This window comes from Mytilus californianus, unplaced genomic scaffold (genome assembly GCF_021869535.1).
Source record: "Mytilus californianus isolate M0D057914Y unplaced genomic scaffold, xbMytCali1.0.p SCAF_3, whole genome shotgun sequence".
Classification (NCBI taxonomy): domain Eukaryota; kingdom Metazoa; phylum Mollusca; class Bivalvia; order Mytilida; family Mytilidae; genus Mytilus; species Mytilus californianus.
In genome coordinates, this window is record NW_026262679.1 from 115,234,139 (window position 1) to 115,257,111 (window position 22,973).

Sequence of the window (22,973 nt, forward strand, 5' to 3'; positions counted from 1 at the left end):
CGAAATATTTACTGCTTTGTGATTATTTATAAAAAGTACTGTTTTTCTTCCCTCTCCAAATTCTTTTAGGACATCTATCAGAATTAAAAGAAAAATTTGATGCTTTGTGATTTATTTTTAAAAGTAGTGTTTTTCTTCTCTCTCCAGGTACCCGTAGGACATCCCTCAGAAGTAGATGAAATATTTGATGCTATATCATACAGTAAAGGTGCTTCAGTCATCAGAATGCTTCATGACTATATAGGGGATGCTGTGAGTCTCTATTGATAGGTTTACACCTGACTTATCAAACATATTTAGGAGTAAAAATAAAAGGAAAAGTGGGGTGTATATAAATGAGACATCAGCCCAACAAAAGAAAAGAAAACAACATCTTGAGGTCAACACAAGTCTTAAAAAATAAACAGGTTTCTGCTGTAAACAGCTTAATTTTGAGAGTGATTTATTTAAAAAAATGATAGGATTATAAATGGTCATGAACATTATAACATGGAATCTTCTCTTTAAGGAATACATCAACATAGTAAGGAAATGCTAAGTCAGCAAGAAAGGTCTAAACGTAAAAAATAACTATTGACGAAAATAAGTTGGTTTATAGTACAATATGTCAAGCTCTAAATTGTCTTCAGTCTAAAAAAAATTGTTAATAAAGGTGTACAAGCATGAAGACTAATTTTTTGGCAGAAAGAATTTTTTTTACAAAATTTAGAAAAATTACCGTAGAAAGGCTTGTATAGTCCGCGGTTTTATTCTCCAAAATTGGACCTTCCAGAAGGGGTGCAGACTATAGAGTACAATAAGCAAGAAATAAGAGAAAAATTTCAATTTCGCAGGCGAGGTGGTTTGTTTACGTTCTGCCATCTTTGTTATTTCTATTGTAGAGGGCGCTCTTATCATTTTTTAAACGAATAACTTTAACTCATCCATATTAATAAGTTATTTCTATTCAATATCAAATTAATACTGAAAAATATAAAAACTAAACCTTTCATTACAAATTTCATGTTTCTTTTCAATGCATTGGTTGAAATAAACTGGTATCTGCTTGATTGAAACGATACAAACATAGTGAAAAAGACAACCGTAAATCAGCTTAGAATTTGTAAACTACAAAACGTAATCGGTTATTGTTCGTTCCGTTTTGGTGTTTCATACTGACTAATATGGTTTGTATTAGCTTAAGACCCTTCAAACATTAATGTGATAGATATATTAAAGACTGTTTTACAAAAGGATGGAACTGTTTTACTTTCAAAGTCGTATTATAGTGATATCTGTTATGTACGGATTTCGACTCTCACCGGTTAATTTCTTCTTTTACACATGCTTTTTAAACTTCCTGTTTAAACATACACAAGTTTCTAAATTGTTTTTTAAGTGAATTAAACTTATTTTAACAATCATGAAGCGTTCTAGAATCATTTACAAGCAGTTTCAGCTTCTGTTTGATGATGGAAAACAGGTTCTTCCAAGAAAATTCTGCAAAAGGACCGCACAGGATTTGAAATTACCGGAGTTTCATTAGACCTTTTCTAACAGTTACAAAAAGTTTTTTTACCTAAAATTTCGTGGGGAGAAGGGGGTGCGGACTATGTACAACTGCGAACTATACAAGCCTTTCTACGGTACATAAAATAAAGAAATATAGATGATCTCAACACAATTTTTGAAGATATAAATGTATAACTTAGTCATAATTTGCATATATTTCATAAAGGAAAATGCTGATTTATGCCAATTTCCATCCAGTTTTTCTTTGTGAGTTATTCTTGGAACATTCAGTTCCCTCAGTGTTGAATATTGAAGTGGATGGAATACAAATTATTACAGTTGAAATGTGGAAAAAATTACAAATATATTTACATTACACTTATATTTTTCTTTTAAAGGATTTTAGAGTTGGTATGAATGCTTATTTAACTAAGTTTAAATACAGTAATGCCTTTACAGAAGATTTATGGGAATATCTAGGTAAAGCTAGTGGAAAACCAGTTGCTGAGGTCATGACCTCTTGGACCAAACAGATGGGTTATCCAGTTATAAAGGTAAAGGCTTAGGCATTAAATAGTAGTCCTTCTATCTACAAAAAGATGTCCACTTACATCTTCATCTGCCTCTTCACCAGTATCATCTGTTTCACACTTTAATTATCACCAACTTAATAAAAACAGAATGACAGAATTAAACAAAACACTTAACTTTGTCCTTTCAGAGACATCAGCTCAATAGATGTTAAGTTTGATGCACAGTGTAATTGTATATTGATTTACATTAAAGTATTTGTGTATAAACATCTGCCATTTAATTTGTCATTTCAGACAGGGTTTGCATTTTTTTTTTGTCAGGGTTCTAACGTTTGCTGGTCCTTCAAAAAATGTGGTGTCCAACATTGTTGATTACTCAACTGGATCCAAAAATTAGGTTTCTGGTGACAATATTAAAGGGGGAAATGTGTCTTGTGATTTGACCAAATAACCAATGATGCAACAATGTATCCCAACAAATCTTTGTAAGAAAAAATGGCTGGCGCAAAATGTTAAAATGGCTGACCTGATGAAATATTGATGCAAACTCTGTTTCAGGATCTAAATGGCTATGTGTAATTTCATTGTTCTTACCCCAAAATGAAAATAACATCATGTTATTAGTTAAATTTCTAATGTTTGTAGGACAAATTTTACCAATCACAATGTTTTGGTGTACTTTTGTTAAAATTTAACTTCAAAAGCATTTAGATTTTGAAATGGAGAATTATAAATGAATATATATACTTTTGAGAAATAATGTTTTTTTTTGGTTTAAATTCCACCGTTTTATTCTAGGTAACAGAAAAACAAGATGGGAAGAACAGAGTTCTATCATTGTCACAAGCAAAGTTCTGTGCAGATGGTAAAAAGCAAGAAGGTAACTTAATATTTTATTTTGAAAAATGTTTCGTTTTTTTTTTTATTCTATTTCATACACTCCACATTCTTGGAGAAATGAGGGAGGTTATCCAAGCAGCAAATTTGTGTAAATGTAATTGTTTGTTGGCTGTTTCTCTTTTTTGTTTATGTCAACAATAGTTGCAGTGTAGATATAAGTTGTTCAATTATTCTTAATCGTAAAAGGTAACATATATTCCACTTTAATTTGATGTTGAGGTAAAATTATAAAGCCTAAAAAACAAACTGAATACTATAATTATAGGGGAGCAGTCCAAGTGGATGGTACCCTTGTCATTCTGTACAGCATCAAGTCCAGATAAACCAGTGAAAAAAATACTTTTAGATAGCTCAACAGCAGAAGTCACACTGGACAATGTTAAACCTGGTGAATGGGTTAAGGTAAATAATGTATTATTATTCAGGTCTCCTCAGATAAATACATAAAGTGTTAGATAATATTTATTTTTTGTTTAAATAAAAATAATGAGTCGCATTATTTAAAATGTACAGGTCAAAGGAAGCCTAATTAAATGCCTAATTGCAGTTAATCTCCTTGATTTTGACAAATAATTGTTTATGTTTTTCTGACGCAGTCAGTATAATTTCCGAAATTATCCAAATAGATAAAAGTAAATTCAGGTAAAGAAGGTGTAATTATCACCACTGTCAAATTGTTTGGATTTTGTAGGCTTAGCCTTTAATACACGAGTAGGTAAATATCATTGACAGGTTCATTAGGCTATTAATAGCTCAGTGCTATAAATTATGTCTAATTGGCTAAAACTTCCAAGGCGTAATAATAATCTCTATAGAGTATATAACGCATATCCTCAACTTTCAGAATCTTCAGCCTTTGTCGTCAAATTGTGTGCAATTTTATATCTATGATTAAAAAAACCTGATAAAGATTCATGGTTTGTTTTTTAAAATCTTTGCTCACATCTGAATGTGTCAGATATCTTTTTTAAAGATAGTACTCGTTTTGTTTGTTGTCATAATGATATTTAATCAGTTTAAAATTTTCAAAAATATGTCAGGCTTCCGTAATAAAACTTATTTGCTCTATTGTGAAAACAATTTGGACCTAACACTAACAGATAGCCCATCGTGTTGTTGCATTCCTTGAGTATGGGAGGTTATTGATTTATCCCTGGCTGAGTCAAACAAAAGACTTTGAAATTAACATTTTTGCAGCATGATATTTAAGCATTCATGTAATATAGAAATTACTTATTGTTTGGTGTTTTTTTTATGCCAGCCATTAACATTTGATAACATGACACATTACGTATATTGATGCCAATTCCACCAGGTTATATCTCTTCAGTGATGTTTAAGGCCAAAATATTTTCGAGTCTTGAGACCAAACAAATGTTGACAAGTTGAGATACACACAGGACAGAAGTAGAGCCAACATGGGCTAAGTAATCAGATTTATGTGTGAAGGGATCACAGTTAATTTCAAGAATTTCAAAAATGAAATGAAAAACAAACAATTGTTACAAAACTTAAACTACTATTATTAGTATTTACAGATTAAGTAATTGTTGTTTTGTAGCTAATTATAAGGCTAATGTGGACAGAAGATGAAAATCACTCTATTTTTTAACAGGTAAACTGTGGCACTGTGGGAGTATATAGAGTACAGTATTCATCAGAAATGTTAGAGTCACTTATAACAGGGATCAAAGACTGTAGTATAGCACCTTGCGACAGATTAGGTATACAGAGTGATCTGTTTGCTTTGGTATGTATGTTTTGTTAAGCCATAAATTTATAATAATAATAATTATAAATTTGTTATTATTTCTTGAATGTTTTATTCTTATAGTAGGGATATACAAGCAATACTTTTATGCCCTGCCTACAATAGTATGGGGTATTAAGTTTTCCAGTCTCTGCATCCATCTGTCCCGCAACAGTTAAAGTTTTTATGCCCTGCCTACAATAGTATGGGGTATTAAGTTTTCCAGTCTCTGCATCCATCTGTCCCGTCACAGTTAAAGTTTTCCAGTCTCTGCATCCATCTGTCCCATAACAGTTAAACTTTTCCAGTCTCTGCATCCATCTGTCCCGTCACATTTAAATTTATCCAATCTCTGGATCCATCTGTCCCGTAACAGTTAAAGTTTTCCAGTCTCTGCATCCATCTGGAAAACTTTAACTGTGACGGGACAGATGGATGCAGAGACTGGAAAACTTAATACCCCATACTATTGTAGGCAGGGCATAAAAACTTTAACTGTTGCGGGACAGATGGATGCAGAGACTGGAAAACTTAATTTAAGTTACTGTCCCGTAACAGTTAAGTTTTGGTTTAAGGTAGTTACCCGTAAAAGTTGTGGAAACGACAACTTGAAACTAAGTACACATGGTCATTATGATGTGAACTTTTGAAAATATTTACTAAGTTAGGGGCACATATTTTTTATATTTACGGCTTTTTCTCAGGTTCTGTAAAGTAAAATAAGCTGAGTATTATACATTTTTTATTACAGGAAAAAGAGGAGAGATGGGATAAACATCATTGAGACAGCTACCATATTAAAGATCAGAATTGCCATTTGAAAATTCAGATTTTATGATTATAGAAGCAAGCCATTAATTGGAATGATTTTTCAGATTTATATCTCACCAACTTCCTGTTTACCAAAAAGTTCAGTGTTCTCACACATAATGACCATTATGGAGTTTTCGTCACATTTTTCTAAGGAACTATAGATCAAAGCACCCTGGAATTTGGTATTAAGCTTCATGTCAACATGCTATGTTGTGAAATAGGTTTTCAAATTCATTCTTAATCAACTACCTGCTAACTGAATACTTGTAGCAGAGGTATCATTAGTGAGAAAGAGCTCACAGTTCAACTTGTTCTTTTTCTTTACTTTTATCATGAAGCTTCTATATTATATTTATCAAGAAACTATGAACAGCACCCGACCGAAATGTTTACCTGAATAAACCGATCAATGTAGGCTAGAAAGTTTGCAAGTGTGTTTCATTTCTCACCATCACCTTGTGGCAAAACTTGCACACTTTTCTCAAGGGTAAAGTAAAGAAATACAAGAGAGACAACTTTAATTTTGATTGTCAGGTTTTTTTCTGTATTATGGGATCGTCTGTTTAAGAGTCTTAATATTAAGTCATACAACTTTTTATTTTGTCTTGTATTGAATTATCCAAGTTGATAAAGGTTACATTGTATTGATTCATCTCTCTATAAGTCTCAGTATGAAATCCTAGTACTGTTTATATTGTAGGCCAGAGCAGGATTAGTGTCTGCAGTTGATGTATTGAAGGTAGCCGAGGCCTATATAAATGAAACTGACTATACAGTATGGAGTGATCTTTCTATTAGTCTTGGTACACAAGGTGCATTGATACAGAGTACTGATGCCACAGATGAAATGAAAGCCTATAATCGTAACCTCTACAGCAAAGTCTTCCAGAGTCTAGGCTGGGAAGCTAAAGAAAATGAAGGTAAAATCATGTTTAAGCTGATGCAAATCTACTTTTGGTCAAGGTTGCAAGATTTATGTCGTGAAAGCGAGACATGGCGATCCTAGATTCCGTTGTTGGTGTCATCAACATTTAGGCTCAGTCTGTTTTGTACATTTAGCAATTAGATACAGTCTGGGGTTAAAGTTTGTTACACACCAATTACTTTGTCAAACCTTTATAGAATTTTATTAAACTTTGGCAGAAGCTTTTTATGATAATTCAGTATTTTTCAGTATGCTGGAGTTTCTTATTGACAACATATTTGTTGAATTCATAGGTAGACTTTTTCAACAAATTGGCAGCATTTGTATGGGAACGAACTGTGCGCCTCTACTTGCCGACCTCTTCTTATTTTCATATGAGTCGGAGTTCCTCCAGACACTTGTCAAAAACAAGAAGATCAAAGAAGCCAGATCATTTAATTTCACATTCAGATATATTGATGACGTTCTTTCCAATAACAATCCAAACTTTTCTGATTGCGTTCCATCAATATATCCTCCAGAACTAGAAATTAAAGAAACAACAAACACAGCTTCCTCCGATTCATTTTTAGACTTATACCATGAATTTGACATAAGCATCATCTTAGTACCAGAATCTATGAAGTACGAGAAGATTTTAATTTTGAAATTATAAATTTCCCCCACCAACTTCACCTGCATATGGGATATACATTTCCCAACTCATTCGGTATTCAAGAGCTTGCAGCTGCTAATCAGACTTTATAAAACGTCACCAGTGTCTGAGCAGAAAGTTGATGAACCAGGGTTATGTCAAAGAACGTCTCGTCCTTTTTCTTAAAAAGTTCATACCAAGACCTTGTTGATAAATATTCCGTATCTACTTCACAAATAATACATGATGGTCTTGAAGTATAGATTCTAGGTACTGACATTGTTTATCATCTTAATTATGTGTTATAGTGTTTTTATTTGTCTTTGTGTACTTTTAACCTTTACTGTTTAGTCCATTTTTGGTAATATACTTTTGACGTGGCTCTGTATTTATACAACTCGCCATTGTGTTATTGTGCTATGGTAAATTTTTGTATTCTTGTATTTCAATTGTGAATTTGTTAACCTTCATTGATTGTTATGAAACTTGGGCAGAAGCTAATCTTCAAGATCAAGAAATAGTATCTACAAATTTTTTTTTAATTCCCCTACCGACGAAGTCGAAGGGGACTTTAGGTTTGCAGTCTGTCTTGTCTGTCTGTCTGTCCATCCATCAGTTTACCATACTTTTTATACGCCAGTTTATGGGACATATTATGGTATACCGTTGCCTGTCCGTCGTCAACATGTCGGACAATAACTCAAAAACGCTTTAACCAATTTGCTTGAAACTTTGGTGAATTGTTTATATCTATTGATGTGAGCTCCCTTTCCTTATTTATAAATTTTAGATTTTACGTTTCCGAGTTATGGGATTTTGTTCATAAAAAGGGGGTGATTTTCCAGATTTTGGACAATATCTTTAAAGTGCTTTGAGCAGTTTTCATGAAACTTTGGTGACTGGTTTATATCTTTTAAGATACCCTCCCTTTAGTTTTTCATAAATTTCATTTTCTGATATGACATTGAGAAGTTATTGAACTTTATTTTATGAAAAAGCGATGGGAGTATCATGTGCTCATGGCGCAGCTGTTTATTTTAATCATGTTTGAAGATGTTGATTTGATATTTGGTATATATTTTAACCATGAAAAGTTACAGATCAAGGTAAAATTTTGTTCCAGACTGATGATTTTGTGCAAAGTTATTTTCTTTGGCTGTCTGTAATGTAATATTGTACTAATATGTATTTGTTGTATATATACAGTTTGCACTATCATAAACCATTCATTCATATAGTTTACATCATGACAAGTTATAGATCAAGTTAGCATTTTGTTCCAGTACTAATTCACACTAATAAACAGTTTTCCACACTTTTTTTTGTCATGTTTGAAGTAACTGATTTGATATTTGGTATGACTATTTGTTATTTATTTTTCAAATATATTGAGTTTCAGTTTGGCAGTGCATCCTAAGCTTATTTGGCTGGCTGTAATGTAATATTGTACTAATATGTATTTGCTGTATATATACAGGTTGCACTATCATTAACCATTCATTCATATAGTTTACATCATGACCAGTTAAGATCAAGTTAGCATTTTGTTCCAGTACAATGAATTTTTAACCAGTAGGGGACAATGTATTGCCATGCAATACTCTCAGAATGCTTGTTAATTCTGTATTTTACTGATAAATTCTGTTTACCATTTATATTCTGAATTTCTAAATCATCACTCTTTCACCTATTCTGTTTACCATTTATATTCTGAATTTCTAAATTTCAGAATTATGAAAGTTACAAGAAGTACTTTGATTTAAATTACAATTTTCAGATGTCATTGAAAAAAAAATTAAATTGAAAATTTAATATGACCCATATTTCATGATTAAACTTTTAAGTTATATGATTGCTTGATTTGGAAATTTAAAAAAAAGAGATTTACTTGATTTATTTATATTTTAGTAAGTGTCATACTGAGACATTTTTTTCATACCTATTTATTGTATTTTATAAGACAGTTCCTAGTCCCATTAGTTATAGTGTTGCCAACATGTTTATATTTTATAGGACCATTAACTGCCATGTTAAGAGATCTAGTATTGGCCAAACTAGGTCGTAACCAAGAACAGTCTGTTGTTATGGAGGCTAAGAAGAAGTTCCTAGATTTTTACAATGGAAAACCTCTGTCAGCTGATTTAAGGGACCCTGTATGTTTAAGCAGAAATATATTTTTATTGGTGTAGACTGTTTTATAGAAATAGGAAGTTGGAGACCATGGTAAAAAACAAAACAAAACAAACCAAAGATGAAAATACAAATAGAAAACCAAAGAATTAGCTACACAGTGCCACTAATTTCAAAGCATGTTTTTGACTTGTCTGCTTTATAACTGTTTCAATATACCACTAGCTTCACATTCCAAATTTTGAGTCTCAACTAATTAATAGCAGTGTGTGACAATAATTCCAATTAAACAAGCATGACAGTGTCATAGTTTTGTTGCAAGGATAAATGTTTGCTAATTTATGAACATTATTTTGGGAAACACTGCAAAAAGATTTATTTATGATGTCGAAAACAGGTATAGAAAATATCAATACAAACAGTTTGTCTTTACAATTCTTCTCTACGGTTATTGCTATCATGTTTGAATGATTAAAAAAATTACAAAGCATTCTCTTTATCATGTCAATAATTTGCTTTCTGTCCAGGTATATGTAACAGTTATGTCTAATGGTGATGAAGATCTGTTTAATAAAATGTTGGAGGTAAGATAACTGATGTCAGAAAAATTATATTGCTATAACAGAACTAACATTTACTGGAAATTTGTTAAGCCAATTATTGTATTTCATATGTTCAAATATTCCAAACTTACATTTCGTGACCGATTGCACTTTTACATTACTATATCTTGAAATTCTTAACTCAATACCAATGAAATAAAAACAAGACTTTGTGATTTCCTTAGTTTAGGTAACACAAATAAAGACATAAGTATAAAACAAAATCTCAGATAAATGATTAGTTGTATTATTTTGCTCTTTTCTGAAATAACTTTCATCTGGTTTGCTTATAAATTTAATAAATCCAAAAAAATGTAAACTATAGGAAGTATGAGAATCTAAAAGGGACAAAACAAAACACTCTCAAAGTCAACTTAGCCAAATGGATAGTAAAAGATTTATGAATTGAACTTAATTCTTCAAAAATACAATGTGTTTTTTTCTGAATGTATCAAAATATTCCTCTTAAATAATCAGAGTAGATATTGAGAGGACAGCCAATATTGAAAAGGTCAAGTTTGAGATTATTAAGTATGCAAATTTCATTTGTTTGCTATAATTGGGTAGAGTGTAGGAAAAAGAAATAGTATACATTTTTTGGACATTATTAGACAAATTTTGAGATGAAAAATTATTGTCCTATCTCATTATTAACTGTTTAAATATTCTGCAAATGCACTAAATGGAAAATAAAAGATGAAGAAATAATTTAATTTTTCTAACACATTACAAGTGAGAATATACTTTTCAATTTACAGTAATAAGGAAACTTTTTTTTGATGAATCATTTTAAACCTATTTCCCCCTCAAGCCATTTATTGAATTAATGTTAAGGCTGTCCCAGAAATAAATGTACCGGTATGTGGGAAGGTACAGTTTATTTTACCTTGCCAGGTATAAATTTGAACTGTTTTTACATATGATCAGTAAGCTATCATTCGTTAACAAGCACCCTCTATTAAATATTAATGGAAGTGCCTTCTGTTAAGATTCTGGAACAATCTTGGCTATTACTCTTGGCTTGTCTATTTTCTTTATAATAAACCCACAGCCATTTCAGACTTGTGTATAAATTTTTGCCTGTGATATCAGTCTCTGCATATTGTTATTGTTACAATGTACTGTTGAGGCAAACACTATTATTCCAAAGTACCTGATGATCTTGAGAAACAGGCTTCCAAAACGGTTGTATTGTCCGGACTTGACTTCTTGTGCCGAGCCAGAACTGGACATCTAAAGTAGGTTTGCCATTTTAAAATAATTCTGAAAAAAAATTTGAAGTTAATGCGATCTTTTTGACCTGACCTTTTGTCTTAAACAGCCACACATATCCGGTCATAAAAGCGACATGATGAATAGTTACTATCAAAACAAACCCTACTTTAATACCCTCTCATTACAATCAAGGCTAATTAGTTGTCTGACATCTGAAATTTACCTGTTCAGGCAACAGGTAAACTATTTTGTAGGGTGACATTGATTGGTCTATTTAAAGTTGTATTTTAAATTTCAGTGGTTTGCATCTTATTAATTTAGTCAAAAAGATTTAGATTATCAAAAATTCTTATATAAATATGATTTGATTAAAAATTCAAAAAGGTAATTCAGGTTGTAAGTGAAAAATCGCCAGAACCATGTTGTTTGAACTAGTACATGTGTGCCCGGGTGTGAGCTTTAATTATGCATCCAAATTTTTCAAAAATACTAAAGGAGTAGGCCAATAAGGCTCTTATTTGGCTCAAATATTTCTGCAAATTTAAAAGTTATCATACATATTCTTAAATTTGTCCTAACTAGACTAAGGTACAAGGTATTCAGGAAATAAAAACAAATTTTACATTTAACGAGTTACTATGGCAACAAACCATGAAAAAATTTGTATATTTTGTAAAATTCCTTGATTTTCCTTGTTTTACATCAAATTTTAAGTATATTTTTGATTAACAAAGTATGTGTGCACCCAAGAAACAACTTTATTTTTGGTGAGATTATGTCAATAGTTATAACAAAGCTTCTCTTAAGTTATTTTGTTGTTTCTTTTCTGCGCACAGTCCATGGTTTACCATTATCAAGTCAACATCCGATATCAGAAAAATGTGTTTTTTTAAATCAAAAGCAAAGTTGTTGACAGCTTAATTTTTCACAAATAAAGAGTCTAAGGCAGATATTAGTATGCTGTTGTTGCACACTTCGAATTATGCACTGTCAATTGCAGTTTACATCAGAACATCAAATTTATATCAAAAGTCAGGTTTTAAATAGTTTTTGTGTCAATCATAGTTTATATAATGCCCAACTGATTAAAATGATTGCCTTTTGTTACTTAGTCTTAAGAATTTAAATCGGGATAAGACAAAAAATGTCCGGCTGGCTCGATATTTTTTGGAAGCCCTAGTGGGAAAGTCTATAAACCTCTAGTTATATATGTTGCAGTTATATGATAAAGCAGATAGTCAGGAAGAGATGAATCGTATCAGCAAAGCAATTGGTGCAGTTAAAGATGAAGCTTTAATCAAAAGAGTTCTGGACTTTGCCATGTCTGTAAGTTAAAATCAATTCACAATTATTACCAGTACCCTAAATTTTTTTTCTCTCAAATTTGGGGGACTAGTGCTAAGGACACTTAAATTCCTTATCTCTTACTATAATTCATTAACATCAGCTTTATGTTATAAATGTTTACATTTCCCAAACTTATTTTAGGAAAAAGAAGGGATATGGAGTAACATATCATGACAATAGATGAACGCATAGACAGGAACAATAGTTATAAGGAAAAATGTTTAATATTAAATTATGATGTCACTCAAAAAGGAGGGTGGTTATTGATTTAACAAATGTTCTGAAATATATTAAAGAAAATATTTATAAATTTCAGGAGAAAGTCAGATCTCAGGATACAGTATTTGTGATTGGTGGTGTGACAGGTTCTGTTAAGGGGAGAGAAATGGCTTGGCAGTTCTTAAAGGATAACTGGACACAGTTACATGATAGATATGAAGGAGGTTTCTTATTATCAAGACTTGTGAAGGTGAATACAGAATCAGATGCTTGATACAATTCAGGCTATGAAAAATGATGATTTGAAATAAAGTTTTTAGATTTGGATTTAAGATTTTGGGCTTGTATAATTCAATTATGCTGGCAACAATTCCTGGACCTGAAAATTTGATGTTTTCTGAATTACCTGAATTCAAGAACAAATAATTGTGTAACTGTAATACCTTTTCTATTTTTACCTGCATCTCCAAAAGAAGGTCTAGTAACCGCTGTGTCTGTCAGTCCATCCGAAAGAACTTCTTGTAGGAAACTTTTGTCAGCTTAATAGTGTTAAATTGTAGAGAGTAAGCCTTACATCTGCAGTTTAACCACTACCTGATTGCCGATAGTTTGAAATTTTACATCACTCATTGTACAGGGAAAAAGTTTTCCATGAAGGGGATTTGTTTAATATTTGGTCTGTAGCTTGATATGTTTAGTTGTAGTGAGTTAGCAATTTTTACATCCACTGTGCAGCCACTTCCTGTTTGCCAATAGTTTGAAAATTTACAACACTTGTGCAAGGAAAATTTTCTTCAAACTTTTTAGTGGCTCCTTTTGAAGGGAATAATATTATATTTGGTGTGCAGGTTGATAGTGTTGTTGAAGCGAGTAAACAATTTTCACATCCGCTGTTTAGCCACTACCCATTTTGGGATCTTACAACACTCATTTGTACAAAGAAAATTTTCGTCAAAGATTTCTTTACTTCTATGAAAGGTAATGTTTTGATATTTGGTCTGCAGTTTGTTAATGTTGAGTTGTAGCCAGTAAGCATTTTTTACATCCATTGTGCAGCCACTTCCTGTTTGCAGATAGTTTGAAATTTTACATTCATTGAAAATTTAAAAGTTCTTGTCATTTTTTCTTTACTTCAATGAATTGGAATGATCAAATATGCTGGACCAGATCCAGACCCAGTATTGGTCTTGTTTATTTTTTTATCAAGCTGTTTCCACATTGAACATAGTGCCAGAATTTTTATCCCTTTATTGTGTATTCTATCACTATAGAGTTTCAATGTGTTTTACAGTTTTTAATACATTATTCCACAGGTAACCACAGAAAATTTTGTGACCGAAGACAAGGCTAAAGAGGTAGAGGTATGTATTATGTATTTACAGACGTATTATACCCTTATGGTTATATGATAGGAAATCTAAGGTCATTTGTTGTCATTGTATCTATGTAGAAATGATGTCTTTGTCCAGTGGCAAAACCGATGAAGAGAGAACAATAGATATATACATGTAAACCTCCCGACGAGAGTACTATAATCCCGTTTTCAGGGGTCTCCTCTCGTCCTCTTGTAGAGAAAAAAATCCGGTGTATAAAAAATTTCATGAATGCAGGCACCATTTTTTACCTGGCTGTTTACAAATGTTTAATATTGAAGAAGTAAAAACCTGAGTATATCGTACGTATCAGGTGTTACTGAAATTACCTGATTATGCAACGTGTAGATTTTGACCTGACCTGCAGCTAATTAACAAGTGTTTATAGTTTGAACAATAAACATGCGATAGGATATTAATTACTCAATATGGCTTCTGTTTATGGCACATGCTAAGGATGATTAAAGGTAAATACTGGCATTGATAGAAAGTGGAATGTTGTTGTCAAAACATCGATCGAAAGGTTTTGATGCAGAAAAAAACATTATAAACTTTCAACTCAGCAAAATTGTTTTATTTTCATTATTTTTTTAGCTATTTGCATAAGAAGGTGTGAAACTGAAATTTAAATAATATTTATCTTTGCTGCATATTGTTAAAAAAACAAATCATGTGCATACAAAACCTTAAGCTCTTCAAGTCACCAATTTCTTGACATGTTACAATTTCCCAAAATATACCTATTGCCCACAAAAAAGTTTTCAAGTCAGCTGGTCTGCTCTTATCACTTATGAACTTTCTATATAGAAATTTATATTGTCATTTCCTGATTAAAAATGGGGAAATGATATTATTACATGGGAAATTTTGTTTTTATTTCAATTTATTTTTATTGTTTCTATTTTTCAAAACGTTTTCTTGTAAAATTTATAATTAAAAGCATCCTTGCTATAACAGGAAGGTAATATTTTGACACTAGATTTCCCACTGACCCTTATGAAATTTTAATACATTTTCTTTGGCACAAAACAGGGCCCATATATGATTTATAGTTTCACCCACTCACCATGTTATTTGACTGTTGACTTATATCTTACATTTTTTTCAGCAATTTTTCACTGACCACCCAGCACCAGCAGCAGAGAGAACAGTAAAACAGTCGTTAGAAAACATTGGTCTCAACATCGAATGGATGAAGAGGGACAAAGATGCTGTCTCAGCTTTTTTAAAAAGCCGAACAGCTTAAATCAAAAAGACATCAAAAGTAAAATCTGACTCGAAAAGTTCCAACTTAGTCTCTAATATAATTCCATCTGTTATCTGACTTTTTACATGTTGTCAGTTCTATTTAGATCGGTATAAAAAAACCTGATTACTTTTACCATCAAAAGTGGATCTAAGTTAAGTTACAGAAATGATATTTGGTTTCTTTTCAAATTATTTTTCAACAGCTTTCAGAAAGCTTGTGTATTTAGCTAGAGAGCAATGATACCATGCAAGAAAACTTGCAGTAGACAAGTATTGTCTGCTGGAAGATAAATTTAAATCATGGAACTTTAACAGTTTCATTAAATGATAACCAGTTATTGTTATATATAGTGTAATGAATTTAAAATATATTCATAATGGCATATATATGGTGCATAATTTATGACAGTGCTGTTTTCATAAAACCATATTTAGAATTGCATAATAACTACATACTCTGTTGACTCTTTGACAAGCTTTGAAATGTCAAGAATTCTTATTTATCTAACGGATATAAAAAACTAAAGTGATGGATCTATTTAATTTTGATTTGAAACATTATAACACTAAATGTAATTGTTTTAATTTTCATTCATTATTTTGGTTTATAACTATAAGAAATTGAAAAACTACTATAAAAAAGTCATGAAAACAGACAAAAACAGTAGTATTTTATTTTTTTTATAATTACAAACTGAACAAAACATTACATAAAATCAGATAGTGCTTTAAAATTCATAAGAGTGAAAAACATTAATTTATGATTCAGAACCTTTTTCAGCATATTTGTTCTGATTCGTTGAATTCAAAATTATCATTTCGTTATATATATTTTTTTCATTAGTATATTAGAATGATATATTTTGTTATTCAGACACTTATAAACCAGTATTACTATGTTCAGTTAGAATATGTATTAGATTGTCTGACATGAACTTTTCATAGAGAATCTAATCTGTTGTCTTTTGTTATGTTGTATCTATATTCTTTGTTGTTTGGAATATTTAATGTTAACATCATATTAATGACTTCTGAGTTTAATTACATCATTTAGGTACAGCAAGATTTGACATTTTTTCAGGTAGAAGCCATTATTAAGTTGTCTTGATAACACATGTTTTACTTTAATTTAAAATCGGTTCCATACTGGTATCAAACAAAGTTTTGCTTGTTAAATGGACAAAGCTAAATATAAACTTTTTTCTTTTCTCACATTGAGGGAGGATATTTATTTAAGTATGATAAAAGGGGGTTACTGTATAGCATAAATTTTCTCTTATTTTCGCGGATTAACCAAAATCACCAAAATAAATTCTGCCAAATTAAAGCACATGTACAGGAACATTTTTATAATACACAGGTCTACAACAGTACATGTAAACTAAACTACCAAAAATAACCTGCTATACGTTAACTGATAAAATTTCAGCATTACAAGTATTCTGTTATCATTCACAAATTAGTTGGATTATTAAAGTGTATTTGAATAACTGGGACCAATAAATTATATCTGACCTCTGTGTGTTGTTATATTCCACCTATAATGAACCTCTGTGTATTGTTATATTCCACCAATGTTACATCATGCTATCTGGCAGATATTTTATTACCATGAGTTTTTATTATGTGCAGGGTGTTAAAACATAGATGGTGGGACCTATTTCTTTGCTAGACATTGATCCTATTTTTACATTTCAGAAGCTGGGTTGCATCTTTTTTTTTATTATGCCCCCGCCGTAGCGGTGGGGGCATTAAGTTTTACCCTTGTCCGTCTGTACGTACGTACGTACGTCCGTACGTCCCAAAATTGGTTTCCGTTCTCTAACTTGAGTTTGCCTCAACCAAATGTTATGAAACTTATACACAATGCTTATTACCACAAAACACAGATCAAGTTCGAATTTTGGTGGCGTCACTTTAACTGTTCTAGAGTTATGCCCCTTTATAAATGGAAAAATTGCAAAATTTTTAATTTCCTTTCTCTAACTTAAGTTTGCCTCAACCAAATGTTATGAAACTTATACACAAGGCTTATTACCACAAAACACAGATCAAATTTGAATTTTGGTGGTGTCACTTTAACCGTTCTAGAGTTATGCCCCTTTATAAATTGAAAAATTGCAAAATATTTAGTTTCCGTCCTCTAACTTAAGTTTGCCTCAACCAAATGTTATGAAACTTATATACAATGCTTATTATCACAAAACACAGATCAGGTTCGAATTTTGGTGGCGTCACTTTAACCGTTCTAGAGTTATGCCCCTTTATAAATGGAAAAATTGCAAAATTTTTAGTTTCTGTTCTCTAACTTAAGTTTGCCTCAACCAAATGTTATGAAACTTATACACAATGCTTATTACCACAAAACACAGATCAAGTTTGAATCTTGGTGGGGTCACTTTAACCGTTCTAGAGTTATGCCCCTTTATAAATGAAAAAAATTGCAAAATTTTTATTTTCTTCTAAATATCAAGTTATTTTTAAAATTGGAGTTATCTTCCTTTGTCCATGATTATAGTTGAATCAACTACAATCAATGCTTTATACAATGCAATGTTTAATTTTGACTTCCACTGATAAAACACAGATCAAGTTGAATTTGGGTAGTGTCACTTTAACCATTATTGAGTTATGCCCCTTTATAAATAGAAAAATTGCTGAATTTTTAGTTTCTGTTCTCTACTTAAGTTAGTCTCAACCAAATGTTATGAGACTTACACACAAAACTCAGATCAAGTTCAAATTTGGGTAGCGTCACTTTTACTGTTCTTCAGTTATGTCCCTTTATAACTATATGATATGCAAGCGGGGGCATCATCTGTGTCCACATGTGGACACTATCCACATTTATTAAATCCTTTTTCAACATCTCTATGAACTTGTGCATAAATATTATGAGATGTGGTATGATTGCCAATGAGACAACTATCCACGGTAGTCCAAATGATGTGGATGTAAGCAATTATACTTTATGTGCCTTTACAGTGTCATGTTTGCATATCTTTCAGACATCATCTTAATTGGTCCAGAATTCTTTATATAGTGATCAATATATTATTAACATATGTATGGAAATATAATATGTTGGGTGAATGTTAATTAGACAGCCATCCAACAATAGAAGTTAACCAAAGTGGTTTATTTTCAATACTTCAAAGACCAACCCTGTTTACAAGGTGTTGTTTTCTGGTTCTTGTTCTAAATTTTATGTTAATCACATATTTAACGAAATATAACCCGCATGAAAGTTTCCCACAGCACAGTATCTATACAGTTAGCCATGGATTTATGTAAAAACCAAGTGACAAGATTTTAAATTACTGAAGTCTAGACAGGTTGTGATTGAATTCAACAGAGATGACCAAACCCCTGTATTCTACAGTTTATTACTCAATAGACTAAGTGTCTGAAATCAGCACTTTATTCCTAAATAGACTTAATGTCTGAAATCAACACTTTATTACTAAACAGATAAAATTTCTGAATCAACATTTTATTACGAAATAGACAAAAAAGAATGAGAGACAATCACCACTGCTGATATTTTTCTGACTAAGCACATTAGGGATTTAAACTTTGGTTCATATATCAGGCTGTGGTATTAAATAAGAGGGCAGCATACAAATGCAAGAGAGGTGTTATGATATTGACAAACTTCTGCCTACCAATGTTAAAATAAGCATAGAGCATGGCATGAAATAATTATTTCTTAAATGTCATTTAAACTTTATGAATTTGCTGTCAAAAGTGTCTCAACAAGTGTATACGTTTGTGCAATTATTCTAGTAAAAGGAAACCACTAATGCTAGGTCAAAGACAAATGGTATGCAGTTGTATTAGCACTGGCACATCTCATATCCATTTAAATTATTTAACCTCAGACATGGTTTAATGACTTCGAAGATTTTGCTTAGTTGAGATGTTAAAATTTGTGATTAGGCAAATTTCAGGGGAAGTACTAAGGTAAGTCAATGATATTTGATATACAGTTGTATAAGCATTTGCAGGTCTCTTTTCCATGGAGATTAAACCGTACAGCCCCTGTCAGTCATGGTTCATTGATTTTGAAACTGTTGCAAAGTTTGTTTTAAAAGCTTGTGTTTAGGTTAGTTTAAGAGGAACCACTGATGATAAGTCAATGGTATTTGTTAAGGAATTGTATTGGCATTGGCATTTCTGTTTTCCACTGATTATTTGGCCATGCACCAACAGTCATGGTTTATTGACTTGGAAAGTTTTGCATATGTATTACCATTTTGATTTCAACATTTGTATTATACTATCAACTTTACATACAGGCTAGACATATCTCTGTGTCAACATTTTATCTATCACATGAATTTCTTACTTTTTATGGGAAATGGATAACTTGACTTGGTATATGGGATCCTTGCATGATCTACATGTCATTTAGACCAGGTTCACCTGACCTTAACCTCATTTCTTGGATCGGTGATCAGGGTTATGTTTGTGTGGTCCAGTCCTTTTATCAGATACTATAAGCAATATCTATAAGTGTTCATGTTTAAGTGTGTTTTTCAGATACTTAAAGCAATATGTTAACTATATTTGGTGTATAGACATTTCCGTCTGACAGGAATCATCTGACCTTGACCTCATTTACATGGATCATCGATATAGTTATGGTTATGTTTTTCTTGTAGTAAAGCCTTTATCATAAACACTTTTAACATAAAGTCAATCATAATCATTACAGCAGGCGAGATATTTTAATTTTAAGGGAAATACTTAGAAAATTCTCAGAGGACTGGACTAGTTGGCAATGAACTAAGGGAATGTTGGCTATGAGATTGTGAAATGAACTACTTGAACTTTAATAATCGATTGGTTGATAAGTGGTGTTTAACACCACTTTCAGTGCTCTACTATATCGTGGCGGCCATTAATTGATGGAGGAAGTCAGAATGACGGGAGAGAACCATCGACCTTTGACACGAAAACTGGCAGTCATAGTCAACTAATTTCGGAGTCGAACACACCTGCCTTGTGCTGGGTTCGAACTCACAACCTCTGTGTTGTCAGGCTGACTAGTTTTAAATTACTATAGATTAATTAGTTAGACCACTCGGCCATCGAGGCCCTTTAAAAACAGAAATGACCCAAAAGTTTGCAGGGAATTTTCCAGTGGGGTTATGTTTGTAAAAGTATATGAATAGCACTTTAAGTAATTGGTGAACCTTTGTGTATTTTTCTTTTTGGTATCTGGAAAAGAAAGTAAAATATGCAGTTGCATCCGTTGTATCTGTTTAATTAAAGTATATGGAATCACAATAAAGATGTCAATCTTATAAAACAGTCGCACTTTATTCAATCAATTTATCAGTTGAGTTGTGATGCAAGTTTGTATTAAAAGAATTATATGTATTGATATAGTATAGTACTTCAATGCCCATTTCCCATCCTCTAGGGTGAAGGCATGATCTCTGGTGCTTTTTTTCCACTACTGATCTGATGTTTCAATTAATTCTAATTTTGTTTCTAGTAAAGGTGCTAGGTTAATTTTTCTTATTCCTCCATCTACATAATTTCCAGGTGCGTTTTTGTAGCAGGGACTCTCCAAGATAAGGTGTTTTTTGGTGCTCCACATTTGCAGGTTTAATTGGCGTTGGTTTGGCCTTCTCTTTTTAGTAGAATGATGAGTAGTGGTATCTTGTTCTCAGGTAGGCAAATATTCTGAAGTATCTTTTGATCGGGTGATCAAAAAAGATTGTGTGATTGGTATCTTCTGGAATAGATACCTGCCTTTTTTGATATATTTCTTCGTCTCTGCCATTTTTGCGGTGGTAGCTCTTGTTTGCCCCTCTTTTTGACATCATTAGAGAGATTACGATGCTGCTCTCTTGTGGTAGGTCTTTTGATTCCCCTGCTGATGTTTTTGCAAGGATGTCCACCCTTTATTATCTTATATATAAAATGAGGACACCTAAGGCGCTGAAAATATATTGAGTACTCATATGGCGTTGTGTAGGTTTTCAGTGATACAGTATTCAAAGACAAAATGAGTTTTGCAATTAGTTCTGCCAATAGCACGGATCCTCTTTGTACCACAGGTCTATGTAGACACACTGCAAGCTTTAGATGTTAGGTTCCACAGGATTCATCGGTGAAGGAATGTTGCCTATACTTTCATCAGTCTCCCATTAGCTCCTTCATGATTTGCTGACATATTTGTTGTTATTCTGTTGTCCTAGTTTTGGTGTTTTCTAGTCGGTTCAAGTCTGAGACTATATTTTGGGAGTCTCAGATCCGGTTTTGTCTTGAGTCATTTGCATTGCAAATTCAGGTTCTATGAGGTTGATGTCAATTCCTGTTCTTTTTTATGTCTGATGCTTGATACAAGATCTTATCGATTGACCGGGGGAATCTCTAGTACATGTTTTCTTCTTCCTATCTTGCAAGTTGTCATTTCATAGGTTCTCGTGCCGATTTCGATTTAATCTTTGCTACCTCTTTGATGGCTATTTGTTTTATACTGAGTTTTACTGGCACAACTTTCAATTTCTACTCCTTATGCTTCTCTGCCAGTTGTTATAATGATATGCATGCATAGAGCCACTGCTATTCTCTGCACTCTGAAAGAGTTCTTTTGGCTTTGCTATTTGTCATGCCGGTCTACAATATTCCATGACTGATCTTAGCAGGCTCTAATACAATTGTAGTAGTTTCTCTGTCCTAACTTGCCAATTTGCCTCTATTAATATAAATAACTTCCTGTTTGTGCTCTTTTTATCAATGTTATATATGTTCTTGCCAAATGTCATTTTGTTGTCTTATGATTTATGATTGATGGTTACCTTCTTGTCCAATAAGTCCCCTTGTCTGGTCGTTGTCCCTTTAGTTCGTCCATTCTCAGTATGTTTCCCAAGGCTTTATGGTTGATCGTTCTTTACTTGTCTAATAAGTGTCACTGTCTGGTCGTTATCCCTTTAGTTGGTCCTTCTCAGTTTGTTTCCGCAAGGCTTTATGATTGATCGTTCCCTTCTTGTCCAATAAGTCTCACTGTCTGGTCGTTGTCCCTTTAGTTATTCCTTCTCAGTTTGTTTCCCAAGGCTTTATGGTTGATCATTCTCTACTTGTCCAATAAGTATCACTCTCTTGTCGTTGTCCCGTTAGTTGGTCCTTCTCAGTTTGTTTCCCAAAGGCTTTATGATTGATCGTTTTCTCCTTGTCCAATAAGTCTCACTCTCTGGTCGTTGTCCCTTTAGTTGGTCCTTCTCAGTTTTTTTCCAAAAGGCTTTATGATTGAGCGTTCTCTACTTGTTCAATAAGTCTCACTGTCTGGTCATTGTCCCTTTAGTTGGTCCTTCTCAGTTTGTTTCCCAAAGACTTTATGATTGATCGTTTATTAGTTGTCCAATAAGTCTCACTCTCTGGTCGCTGTCTCTTTAGTTGGTCCTCCTCAGCTTTTTTTTTCCCAAAGGCTTTATGATTGATCGTTCCCTTCTTGTTCAATAAGTCTCACTGTCTGGTCATTGTCCCTTTAGTTGTTCCTTCTCAGTTTGTTTCCCAAGGCTTTATGGTTGATCATTCTCTACTTGTTCAATAAGTATCACTCTCTTGTCGTTGTCCCGTTAGTTGGTCCTTCTCAGTTTTTTTCCCAAAGGCTTTATGGTTGATCGTTTTCTCCTTGTCCAATAAGTCTCACTCTCTGGTCGTTGTCCCTTTAGTTGGTCCTTCTCAGTTTTTTTCCAAAAGGCTTTATGATTGAGCGTTCTCTACTTGTTCAATAAGTCTCACTGTCTGGTCATTGTCCCTTTAGTTGGCCCTTCTCG

The 22,973-nt window shown here is 32.4% G+C and overlaps 1 protein-coding gene across 1 annotated transcript in view; it reads left to right on the forward strand.

Moving 5' to 3' along the window:
* Positions 1 to 16,700, forward strand: part of LOC127735895 (puromycin-sensitive aminopeptidase-like) — a 36,220-nt gene extending 19,520 nt beyond the window's left edge. The window contains exons 10-21 of the mRNA XM_052246315.1: positions 148 to 252; positions 1,890 to 2,045; positions 2,823 to 2,904; positions 3,190 to 3,326; positions 4,540 to 4,674; positions 6,188 to 6,407; positions 9,060 to 9,199; positions 9,704 to 9,760; positions 12,212 to 12,319; positions 12,657 to 12,809; positions 13,873 to 13,920; positions 15,041 to 16,700. Coding sequence (XP_052102275.1) covers positions 148 to 252; positions 1,890 to 2,045; positions 2,823 to 2,904; positions 3,190 to 3,326; positions 4,540 to 4,674; positions 6,188 to 6,407; positions 9,060 to 9,199; positions 9,704 to 9,760; positions 12,212 to 12,319; positions 12,657 to 12,809; positions 13,873 to 13,920; positions 15,041 to 15,178 — 1,479 coding nt within the window. The 3' untranslated portion in view covers positions 15,179 to 16,700. The remainder of the gene's footprint in view (positions 1 to 147; positions 253 to 1,889; positions 2,046 to 2,822; positions 2,905 to 3,189; positions 3,327 to 4,539; positions 4,675 to 6,187; positions 6,408 to 9,059; positions 9,200 to 9,703; positions 9,761 to 12,211; positions 12,320 to 12,656; positions 12,810 to 13,872; positions 13,921 to 15,040) is intronic.
* The last annotated feature ends 6,273 nt before the right edge of the window (positions 16,701 to 22,973 follow it).